General features: G+C 36.0%; 1 protein-coding gene across 1 annotated transcript in view; it reads right to left on the reverse strand.

The window, feature by feature from the left end:
• Positions 1-5297, reverse strand: part of LOC131547108 (potassium voltage-gated channel subfamily H member 7-like) — a 112835-nt gene extending 107538 nt beyond the window's left edge. Inside the window, exons 1-2 of the mRNA XM_058787407.1 lie at positions 4665-5297; positions 2455-2685 (exon numbers count right to left, since the gene is read on the reverse strand). Of these exons, the coding sequence (XP_058643390.1) occupies positions 2455-2685; positions 4665-4740 (307 nt within the window). The 5' untranslated portion in view covers positions 4741-5297. The remainder of the gene's footprint in view (positions 1-2454; positions 2686-4664) is intronic.
• Positions 5298-13326: the final 8029 nt, after the last annotated feature.

Consider the following 13326-nt stretch of genomic DNA (forward strand, 5'->3'; position numbering starts at 1 on the left):
AAAATCTCATAGTCACAAATCCAGGGTGCCGTGGGTGGTTGCCATGGAATTTCAGTGAATTTGATATGGTTGCTAAGGTGTTCTGGATGGTTGCTGAGTGGCCAAAAAAGCTTATCACTCTATGATTTTCTGGATGGTTTTTCTGCTTTTTTTATTGTCCTACCAAGTGTATAAATTGTATTAATCAAGTTAAAACATCAATGAAGTTAGTGGACAGAATCATATGTATTTTCTTTTAATATTTTCCATTGTGGAATTGGAAAATATTAAAAGAAAATACACTAAATTTTTATTTATTTTGAGCTATTTTATATCAGAATATCAAATTTTTCATTTATCATTTGTAATAAACATTTTTGATTATTGATCTTTTTTTCAGAAAAACTATTCCATTGTGAAATAGACTGTAACAAATTATTTTATTCACTCCAATAAAAAAAAAAAACATTTGGATTTTGATGCATTAGAACATTCCAAATTGATAATTTTTCATTATAATTTTTATATTTTTATATATTTAATTAGAATTTTTCAGATTTTTAAAAAATATTTCCCATTGTTGAAAGGACTGTCACTTTAATTAGTCTATTTTTATGTTACTGGAGCTATTTTATGTCAATATCTAATGGAAAGAAAATATTTCATAATATTCCAAATAGATAATTTTTGATTGTAATTTTTGATAATTCATCATTTTTCATAAAAACATTTTTTTTCCATTTTGAATTAGTCTGTCACAAAATGCTTTATTCCTCCGATGAAACAAAAACAAAAATGTTTTGTATGGATTTTGAGCTATTTTATGTCAGAATATTAATAGAAATAAAATGTTCCATAACATTCCAAATTGACAAATTATTATAATTTTTCAGAAAAAAATCTGGGGCTATTTTCCATTGTGGAATAGACTGTCACTTAAATTAGTTATTTTAACCCCCCACCCCCGCCCTCTAACAAAATAAAATAAAACTTTCTATTTTTATGTCATTGGAGCTATTTAATGTCAGAATACCTAATGGAAATAAATATCTTTGGAGCATAATTTGAAACACAGAGGGACAGGGAGACCTCATGGCTCATGTAACGCACACACTGGGTTTCTGGCTCATCAGTAAAGCATCTTCCCGTGTAGCTGTTCAAACAGTGCTAGCTGAGGCCGATCTGAGCTCTAGCAGCAGACGCTGGCGTGTGTTTTTCTTTAATCCCGTGTGTTTGAAGGGATTGGACAGGCTGAGGGCTGAATTTGACTGAGTAGCTCTAGGCGGGTGTAAGGACGCCCACATTAGTGAGTCTGCTTCACTGCACACTTCAGCTGAAATCAGCTTTCCTCCCCACCAAATGAGACCCTTACGATATTGTAGCCAAGATGAAACAAAAGGGAGCGGGCGTGTGAAAGAGAGACACACTACTCTCATTTCTTGTTCTATTCCAAACCTAGTGAGCTGCCGTCATAGATGCACTTAAACTAAGTGTAAAAATACACAGAATTTATTCAATACCGTAATGACTATTATGTATGCTTGTTAGTGTATTTTGCGTCAGTTTGGTTTAACAACGTTTAGTTTATCACCTATTCTGTTGGAACCTATTTTCCGTCAAGTGTCCCATGCACTTCACGTGAGTAGCACTACTTTATAGTGTGCATTTTATAGTTACAGTCAGGGCCTAAAACTGGTGACTTCAGAAAATTTACCAGCCATAAATATTTTTACCAGCCATGAAACTGTACAAATGTGGATTTACATAAAAAAAAAAAACCGGGCAGAACCAGGGAAACATCTAATTGCAATTTTTTTATTAATTCATTCATTCATTCAATCAATCATGCACAATCTCTCACTCACTCACTCATTCAAATTGTAAAAATTAAATCAATATATATATATATATCACTAATACTTTTCAAGTATTTCCTAATATAATTAATGTATACAATCATTATTATTATTTAATTACTATTTAATAGTTATTAGTAATTATTATAAACAATAACAATTATTAATATTATTATTTAATATAACAACAGTACAGTTACAGTACTAACATTTATGGTTGTTTTTTCTTTGCTTTTAAACATTAAAACACAGAGAATAAATACAAAATATAAAAAATTAAACCAATCAATAAATATCAATCAATCAATATATATATTTTATGTATTTCTTTTTTGAAATGCTTCTCTTTTTTTGACAGACGTATAAGCCATACAAAAAGTTTCTCATTACAAACTTTTTCGAAAGCATGTTATAAGTGACTCACAGCACTTGCAGAGATGGAGTTTCCATCAAGCTGCTTGTAATGCAATCACATGTCCTGAGTGAACAGCCCCTTAAAAGGCAGCTGCCTTCTGTTTCTAAGCAAGGATGCTTGGTTTTGGAACAGAGCCATTCTCTCTGTTGATCTTTCTCTACACAGTTCAAAACCACTGACCCAAGAGGAAAGGATTGGACTCACCGTCCTTGCGATGGTACGTAATCTCCACTTTCCGTTCCTCTGACCCCATGAGAGCCTGGGCCATCTGCGCAATCGCATGTCTACTGGTTTGCTCGCCATGCAGGAAGTCGCATGTACAAGGTTTCTGCATGATATCCGGCCGTGAGAATCCCGTCATCTCACAGAATCCGTCGTTACAGTAAATAATAGCACAGTTCTGGACCCGGGCATTGGCTATGATGAACTTCTTATCTGTAAACAACCAAACAACACACAAAATTAGTTCAGGATCGGCTTGGGTGATCATTTGATGAGAAATTAGTTGAGTATCTTGACAAATTGGTTTGAGATATTGTCCAGATCTCTTCTGACACTTAAGGAAACACATGTGAGCAAAAGAGGAGATCCATTTGATCTTTCACTGCCATTTAAGAAGCAACTGAAATCAAAAATATCTCATTTGTGGATTTTATTCACATTTAAGCATGAAGATCTTACTTTCTTGTGTTTACAATGACATACAATACATCAGATAACAGTCTATACCAGTGATTCCCAACCAATGATATGTGTACTCCAGTGAGTATTTGGAAAGATTGTAAAATTACAATTAAACTGGATTGGATTGGATTTTTTTTATATAAATAAATTCATCCTTAGGTCTTTCTCTGATCCAAGTTTCTCCATAATTGCCTCTAGAACTCAAAACTCAAGACAAATAAACTCAGGCGAGTCTGTTTTTCATCTACAGCATTGATTGTTTTTAATTTAAGTGAATAATTATAATAGATTTACAGCTTATAACATTTATGACAATGTTAAATGGTATCTGGAATATTATGAGTTAACATTGTGGAGGGAACGTTAGCCAAGAAGGGTTGGTTAAACACTGGTTAAAATTTTGAGAGTATTATTATTCCTACTATTGACAAACAAAGATTGAATGTACGTAATTTATTAACATTAATAACAAGCTAATACGTGTATTGTGTTTTAATATTTAATGTTTTATTGTTTATTTTAAAAAAGCAATAAAAATTTATATTTTATGTAACTTTTATTAAATTGCAACATTTTATAGTTTAATTGCATCATCAAATTTAACCTGAGATTTTGAACACTCACTCAGTTTGACAGTTTGACTTTAGCAACTGTACAGCTTATATAATGAGTGCTTAAAAACCTTACATGCCATAAAAATCCTCTAAATACGCTCCAGTAGTCTAGATTTCACTGCGTGCATGCGTGTGTGTGTGTGTGTGTGTGTATGTAATCTTCAGTATGAGAGCATCGCTTATCTGACCATACATACATGCAGAGCATTCTTTCATTCATGCATTTCGTTGGTATAGCTGCTGCGTACATAAACACGGTCATCTGACAGATGTATCTGAAGTGTAAACACTAAAGAGTCACAATGCTGAAAGTCTCCTGATTGTCATCTGCCAGTCTCTCTGAAAGCCTTTGTGTCGGTTTCTGTCATTACTCTGATGCCCTGAAGCTTTATAAAAGCTATATGACATATAATATTGTATATTAAGGCATTTCATAGTTTATTTTTATAGATAATAGCGTTTAAAACCTTTTATGAAGAAGGAGTGGAATATATGCACACAAATGTAGTGAATGCACTCAAACAACAAAGCTCAAACAAACAACTGTTTACTTTCCTTAAATGTAGCTTTGTGTGTGTAAATAGAGTACATATGTGACCCTGGACCACAAAACCAGTCAACAGTATCACGGGTATATTTGTAGCAATAGCCAACAATACACTGTATGGGTCAAAATAATCGATTTTTCTTTAATGCCAAAAATCATTGGGATATTAAGTAAAGATCATGTTCCATGAAGATATTTTGTAAATTTCCTACGGTAAATATATCAAAACTTAATTTTTGATTAGTAACATGCATTGCTAAGAACTTCATTTCGACAACTGTAAAGGAGATTTTCTCAATATTTTGATTTTTTTGCACCCTCAGATTCCAGATTTTGGCCAAATGTCCTATCATAACAAACCAAACATCAATGGAAAGCTTATTTATTCAGCTTTCAGATGATGTATAAATCTCGATTTTAAAAAAAAATTGACTCTTATGACTGGTTTTGTGGTCCAGGGTCACTTATTAGCTATATTTGTATATGCATTAATACTCGCACTTCATTTATGATCTAAATCACATGGAGACAAAGAATCGTACAGCCTATGTTTGTTTTGCAATACTTACTCTGCCCCTCGAATTTCCGTATTATTATTCCAAGAAAGGTATTCTGAGGAGCGACATGACCTCTCCGTACAGGCATGATTATAACAATCTTCAGCTGTTCGTCCGAAAAAAAACCTCCTCAAAGTTATCGCTGCATCTGAACGGCGGCTCTTTGTCCGATCTCTCCACTTTCAGGGCGCTTTTGTCGGTGTGCACTCAGATACGGCGGTGGTTGTAGTCACACGCGTGTCGGAACCTTGGCTGAACTCCTCGAAACCGACACCGACGGGAATCGGTGATGAGGAAGAGTCGGGTGAGCTTCGGATGCAGGAGCATCGCTGTCCGCAGACGGGTAAAGTCCTGTGTGGTGCTGAAGGCGAATGGAAGACAGTGTTGTGATGCGCCTCTAGGGGCTTCGACTGAGCTCCGCCGCCCAGGGCTGACACTAAACTCACCCCAGCGCGCAGTCAGCCTCAACGGCGCTCATTTCGTCGATGATACGTAAAGGGGGTTGAGTTATCGCGCTCAAGACTTTGAAGTGTACAAAAAAAGCAGCTGAGGCGTGGATTTATGAAACTAATGAATGGTGCGTAGTAGGCTACACAATAGGTGTGTCCCAAATTGCGCACTCGTACACTATTCTATGACGTTTTGTAGTGTAAATAGTGCGAGTAGCGTGTAGTAATAAAATAGTAAAAGTGCACTTTAAATACCCGGATGATGCACCGAAAAAACGAAGTGTGGAATGTTGTAGACTACACTTCATGCAATCAACTGTCGCAGCTTTAATTACGAACGGGAAGGGGCTATTAGACTCCGATTATTAATGACAAAATGTCCTTAAAAAATTCACACACTACATGGTTTAGTATATACTGTAGTGCATGAGTGCATAGTGTATGAGTGCATACCCTGCTGAAAAAAAACAAAAAAACAATAGAACCCTGCCCAAAACACAATAGAAATTGTATTGGTTTTAATGGAAACTATAATGGTGTCTACTGGTATGTGATGGATTCTATTGGTGGGATGAAAAATGCCCAAAACACACTACAAAAAGAAATTTTGTATAGGTTTTACTGGAAAAATCTAATGGTTTATAATGGTATTTTAATGGAAACCATTGGAATTTCTGTGATGGTTTCTATTGGGCTTCTATTGTTTTGTTTTTTAGCAGGGTAGTGTATAGTGCGTCATCTGGGACGCAGTAAATGTTTTACACATAACTTTAATTAAACGAGAGCAGTGAGTCAAAAGTCAGCTTTTGGTGTTTATATAGCCTAGCGAATTCACAACGACAAATTATTATTATTAAGAAATATAAGATGGCATATTTATATTTTATCATATACATTTCACGACGTATGTATTCGCTAGAATTCGCTAAATAGCAAAAAGAAGTCATGTTTGTCTGAACGGGTGCGGTGTTAAACTTTAAAGTGGCTTCGGGTGTCTTTTTATTTAATACTGAAAACATCACCACAGAAGTATGAAATGAACGAAGGTTCATATTAAAAATAATTCGATGCTGATTCGACGCCTATATTTTTCGTGATTTCTGACTAATTTGGCGAACAGAAGGGACTAAATATGAGATCAACCAATCAGAGAGGTTCCCAAATCTCACTCGATTTTTTGATTGGTTAAAGGGTTACTCCACCCCAAAATGAAAATTTTGTCATTAATCACTTACCCCCATGTCGTTCCAAACCCGTAAAAGCTTCATTCGTCTTCGAAACACAATTTAAGATATTTTGGAAGAAAACCGGTAGTATGCTGTATACGCAGCGTACGCAGTTTGCGTCCAGTGGATACTCTCCAAAATGGCGCTATGGTGACACGGCGGAGATGAATTGTTGAATAAAGTCATTATTTTTGTTTTCCTTGTGTACAAAAAGTATTCTCGTAGCTTCATAACGTTACGGTTAAACCCGTATGGGGGTAAGTGATTAATGACAAAATTTTTATTTTGGGGTGGAGTAACCCTTTAAAGTTAATGGACATTATCTTGTGTTTTTCCGTGGGTGCTCGGCCAGTTTCGAAGGGGATCGGTGCCTATGATTTGAATACAAGTTGTTTACAATAAAATTAGCCTATGTGTATTGTCTTTTATCTTAACTGTATAATTTTTTACTTTTTTAGGATAAAATTACTTACCTTTTTTATTTTACAGCGTACTGTCATTGTTTTTCATATAACAAGTAGATTACAAGTAGACTATTCTTGAAAATAATAGACATTGTGCTAAGTGTGCTAGCGGCACCAAATGAGAATTTGAAGATGAACCAATTGTACCTGCAGAAATAACCTACAGAAAACCCTTTTCAAAGTTTGCCACATTGAAAATCTTCCACATTCAAATCTTCTTGGCAGCTGCAATACAAAGACCTGTCCATGGTCCTGAACGGCCCTCTGCAATATTCCCACTCTTTATTACCAGACCTTTACTTTGTGAACCCTTAATAATAAACATGATGCAAATTTACTGAATGGGCTTCTCTGCTGCTATGCGGTCGTTTGCATTAATCCATATGTGCCTACTGACGATTTCAAGCTAATCTCCTAGGTTTGGTGGCATGCGGCTTCAACAGCGCTTAAAAAAGAAAGAGAGAGACAGAAAGAATGAAAGAGCAGAATGGAGAGCTTGTCTTACTGAAACATCTGTCCCAGTATTTCAGTGAAGGCTGAAAACCCATCTGCTCCATTGAGAAAAAACAAGAGGATGGACAGCATTGAAAAGCAAACAGCAACTACAACAACAGAACCGCCTTTAATGTTGGACCTGCTGCTCCTTTCCCAAAATGTCTTGTCAGATTTAATTGTTTTTGTGTCATTGTTTGATTTGTAAGAGGGTAATGTAATCTCTATTATCTTTATTGTTTCTCCTAGACAGCAGTGAGAATGAAGAGCAAATGGAGACGTCTGCTTCTCTGATTGTGTCCTGAGAAAAATCTCCTACAGTTTCTCCTGTTCAGTACAGAATGAAAAAAATGAAGAAGGTAATTGCTGACTTTTTTCTTCACAATTCTGAATTTATATCTCGCAGTTCTGAAGAATTTTTTCTCTAAATTCTGAGTTTACATCTTTTCCGCCACAAAATAAATATAAAAGGTAATTGTGGATTTTCATTTCACAATTCTGACAATTTTATTGTAGTTTATTGCAATTCTGTGTTTATATTATGCAATTCTGAGTTAATATCTTGTAATTCTGAGAAAAAAAGTATGAACTCTGAATTTAATGATATAAAAAAAAATTTGAGAATAAAATAAAATTGCGAGATAAAAAGTCACAATTGCCTTTTTATTCTTTTATCCTATGGTGGAAATATGCTTTTATATATCTCAACAATATCTCAAACTGTAATATCTCAGATTTTCCAAGATGCAATTACAACCTTGCTGTGATCATTTCTAATCAAATTATTGGAATTGCTATCCACATTAATTTACAGAGTACATAAATGCAATGAGCCAACAAGCAAGACATCTTAAAAATTCATTAGCCTAACTGCTGGAGTTTGTGTTAAGACAGACTGGAAGTGTTTTGATAAAGTCTTCATGTGCAGCTCTGATAGGGAGTTTAATTGCATGTGGACTTCACAGTGATGATGATGATGATGGAGGCGATCTGGGTTCCAGATACCGATCCAAACAGAGATGTACTGTTGCTATAGTAACCTCCTCAGACGAAGCCCATTTCTGAATGGGTAATTTTCCGAAGGCTAGTCTCCCACCACCCAAACCTTTTGTTTTGAGTTCCTGTGGGGGAGTTCAAGCCTTAATTGGGGGAGTCAGAGCCCTCTGTAATTCACACCCTGATGCAAGTGACTCAAAAGCAGAAGAGGGAACCGCAGGTGTCAGTGTGAGACTCACACAGCTGTTGGAGTGTGTCATCAAACATGGCAGCAGCTCAGAGTTGCTTGTCACACATCTGCTGTTAGATTCTGCATGTGACGTGTTTAAAACACAATCTTTGTATTTGGTTTTAATGTTTGTCATGCTGCAGTGAGTCTTAATGTCAGCTGCATAAGATTGTGGGGTGGATGAATTTGTTGAAAATCTGTTAAAATCCCTCTTTTTCAAGTACAGTTTCAACTACGAGCCAAAAGATTTTCTGTTCTTTCAAATAATTTTAGGATGACATATGAAGCAGACATATTAAAATTAAAGCTTGTTTTTAGGACCATAAATGCAAGGAAATATCATTCTCATTACTGTAATGCAAAAATAATGATATTTTATTTATATAAAATTTATAAAAAATTTATATATATATATATATTTGTAAAGCTATTTATGGTAGTATTTTTTCAGAATATTGTCTGTTCATGTCATTTTATATATTTAAACATGAATGTATATATAAACATTCATGAATTGTTTTTTTTTTCTTCTCAATTTAGTTTTTCCAAATTTCCATTTTTTTTTTTTGCTCTGTTGCATGTATGGTCCTAAAACTTGACTTTATAAATATTAACCTGGCTAAATAAATAAAAATAATTATTTAATTTAATTTAATTTAAACTATTTATACATCATGATAGTATTTGAGCTCATTTTAATTTATGCCTAAAATATATATTATATAATACGAAATTCATTCATTCTCTTGATGCAATATGAATATGAATATATAAAATATATTCTTTTCCATGTGAATTTGGTGTGAAATGAGACATGTTTTCACAAGATTCCTGGACTGTGAACCTCTAAAATCAAGTGGAATGGATTCTAGAGGGTGAAACCTGGATCTGGATTGACATCACTTCTGGAGGCGGTCGTTTCTGACAATGTAGTCAGTTTCTGAGCCATGATCATTCACAGTTTTTCTTCCGCTGACTGATGTGAGTTCTGTATCTGCTGAGCCGTCAGTCGTGAGGAGACACTGCAAATCTCTGAAGATCTGAGAGGCTGCGGTTTACCTAATGAAAGAATGTTTCTCTGAGGCACTGAATGAGAGAGCATGTGTGTGTGTGAGCACTTTTCTAATTAAACAGTGCATGTTGTGAGATCACTGAAATCCAACCCATGGTAACGCCCCCTTTTCTTCAAACCCTGTTTTTTTTACATCTGCTGAGGATTTTGATCTTCTCAAGTGTGATCCGCTGATACCTGAGTTGTACATGAACTGACAAGCTTCATAAAAGCTAAATTGCATGATGCACACTCGTCAGCGTCCAGGTCTGGCGACTCTGCATGGGTGTGAGGTAATGCCGGGTGAAGGGGACGTTACTAATCCTGCGTGTGAGATTTAAACGATGCACAGTGTGAGAGATGACCTGTTCTGATTTGCTCCCCATCTGGATGAGCACTAACCTCAAAAGAAATTGACCATTTCAGACACTGCAGGTGTCTGATGTGGCCATATTTCCGAGAAACTGTGTGCATCTGTGCATTTTAGGCTCTGAAAATGAGTATTGGCATATGACAGCTTGGCTGAAATTTCATCAAATTACTGCCTTGAAACCAGAGAATTTGTGATATCGACTAAAATTGTGTCAGAAATGATGCATGTTACTGGGAAAAGTGGCCTGCAGCCTTCTTGTCCTGAAAAGTGAAGATAAGCACGGTTTGAGTTCACTGTGTTTAATTGAAAATGTATGAAACCACAAAATTCAAGAGAAATCATGAGCTAAAATTGACATTTTTGCTGTTTTGCCAATGTCTACATATTTTTGGGCCTCTGCAGTTCAAGGTAATATAATACATTTCAGTGTTTGATTTTTGTGTGATGAACAGTTGAGCTCCAATGTAAAATGAAGGCCTGTCTTGGAGGCTATAGATAGCTTGATTGATCTGTGTGTGGCTGAACTAAGCTAAAGCAGAATGGGAACATCTCTAGCCTGCACTGTCATATTTAACCTTCAAATTATTAATGTTTAATCCTTCCTTTCTACAGGTTGCACAGTGAAAACCTCTCATCTGTATTCTGGAGCACAAATGACAAAATGCTGAAGTATAACTGCATTTTGCTAGATGGAAAGTCAAATTAAGTCCTGCATTAAGCAATGTTTATTCAATGTAATGCACTGACATCCCAGCATCACGGCAATATGTTTTCTTCAGAAAGTGCCTGCGCCTCTGTAGTGATAGAGTCTGTGTTTTCCCTGAGCGAGAGACTCATTCTTGTCTATATGTCTCCTGATTGTTTCAAAAAGCCGCCGATTTTCCCTCTGACTGGCTGCCGTGGATCCTTCATTTTCCTTAATCTGCAGGAATGAGGAGCAATTGGTGAGCAGCAGGAGAGAGGAGCGCTTAATCCAACCCTCACGCCAGGAGCCCATCTATCCCATAATGCTGCTTCTGATGCTTCTCCCTCTCCCTCACCTCCATTTCTCATTCTCTCTCTCCTTCGCTCCCGTCCATCATGATTAGGGTCAATGCCATCAGCCTTTTCAATAGCAATACGGCAGGCTGATTTGTTTCCCCTCTGTCGCTCTCTTTGTCTTCCATCCCTTCATTCTCTGCCCAGTCATGTTTTCAGACTCAAAAACAGCTGTCTGGAATTTAATGAAAGGATAGATGAAAGAAAAAATGAACAAACAGCAGACTGTGTTGTCATTTTATGACAAAAGTTTTTATACCTGCTTTCTGATAAGCTAAAACTAAGCACGTTCAATCTTAATGCAGACAGCTGTGATGTTGCACTGTCGTTATGTGAAAGCAACACTCTTGAGGCTGTGCATTACAGGGACTGAACCTCTTTATCTGCTTTGCAAAATGCATAAGAACAACTTTTACTGGTAAATTTACAGTAAACCTTTAGTTGACTTGCTTACCAAGGCTGCATTTATTTGATCAAAATACAGTAAAAAAAAAAGTTATGTTGTGAAATATTATTACAATATTTTAAAATGTAATTTATTGCTGTGATGCAAAGCTGAATTTTACTGAAGTTTTAAGTGTCACATGATCCTTCAAAAATCATTCTAATATGCTGATTTGCTGCTCAAGAAACATACACTGAGAATTGATTGGATAATGAAAATTGGGAATTATAATGCTGTCAGAAAAGGAGGTGGGAATGGCATCCTTGGTGAAGCAAAGTTGTTTCAGAAGAAGAGCATTTTCATAAAAGAATAATGTGCATTGATGGATTGTTCAATAAGACTGGAAGTGTGTTCAAAGCAAAAAAAAAAGCAAAAAAAAAAGGGGGTCAGTTTTGATTTTGTTCAGTTTAAAACACAACAAATGAACATGATAACTTTCCTAGAGTTGTGCATAGGCCTATGCCCAGCTAACAGTAATATTTTTTTAAGAATGTTTTGCTAACGTTCCCATTAAGTTATAATAACGTCATAAGAATGTTCTCTAAACTTCCAGGTATTTTAAATATTAAAAAAAAATATGATTTTTAAACAACAGTTACAAACAACAGTTAGCAATATTAATTTGGCAAATATGGAAATTGTAGCCAACTTTTTATTGTTCTCTAAACCATCTTAGATGAACGTCCAACAAAAATGTTTAAAAAATCCATAATATACAGTATAAGTAATGTTTTTTGCTAACGTTTTGCTAAAATTATTAAATACCACCAATTAGCTTTAAAATGGAATGTTCAGGTCCTTGTGAAAGTGAAAAGTGAACATGTGAACATGTGCCCAAGTATGGTTACCCATAATCGGAATTTGTGCTCTGCATTTAACCCATCCTAAGTGCACACACACAGCAGTGAACACACACACACACTGTGAACACACACCTGGAGCAGTGGGCAGCCATATACTGTATGCTGCGGTGCCCGGGGAACAGTTGGGGGTTCGGTGCCTTGCTCAAGGGCACCTCAGTCATGGTATTGAGGGTGGAAGAGAGCGCTGGACATTCACTCCCCCCACCTACAATTCCTGCCGGACCTGAGACTCGAACTCACAACCTTGTATCTGATTGGTTGCGCTGAGTTCTCAATAAACTTTGGGCCTTGCTTAGTATTCCTACACCACCATGTCTCTGTGTTGTCATGGCTCCATGTATTATGTATTTCAGCAAAACCCCGTCAAAGAAATTCTTCTCCTGCGAGAAACGCTGATGTGCGTGCAAGTGTAAACCCACAGTTTCTCAAGTGCAGAGGAAATATTATTTAAAAATTTTCAGTTTCAGGTGTGTTACTGTAGCCTACTGTATGTTCATCAAATTACTGTTTAATGACGCTATCTATAGACAAACTTGCGTGACTTGACTTCAACATGAAATATTAGCATATTTCCCGCCCACTTGTTGGTCTTTTCACGTTGGTCTGAATGAAAATGCAAATTCATTCTTTGCCACTAGGTGCCGCTTCTGGAGCCTTAAAAATAGCAGTTTCCCGGTAACGCTGTACACAAAGCAGCAAAAATGCTACTTTATCAGGCATTACAGGCGAGATGAAATGAAAATGAAACCAATCGACCAATCACCGCAGATTAGCGTCAAGCAAAGGAGGGGTTTGGAAAAATGAATCGTTGAGCAAATCGTTTGGGAGTCGTTGAGCAAATAAAGTAAAAAATAAATGCATATTATAAGAAAATGAAACTTGTTGTTGGGGACTCCCAAAACCAAAATATGAACCTTTCATAACCCATAATAGGGGCACTTTAAGTGTTTATAAAATAATCATTAATATTTTGTATTGTGTGGTAACTTTTTCTACTAACGTTAATAGAACGTCCATTTAAACCTCAGGGCTTATCGCATATTGCTTT

This window comes from Onychostoma macrolepis, chromosome 09 (genome assembly GCF_012432095.1).
Source record: "Onychostoma macrolepis isolate SWU-2019 chromosome 09, ASM1243209v1, whole genome shotgun sequence".
Lineage (NCBI taxonomy): Eukaryota > Metazoa > Chordata > Actinopteri > Cypriniformes > Cyprinidae > Onychostoma > Onychostoma macrolepis.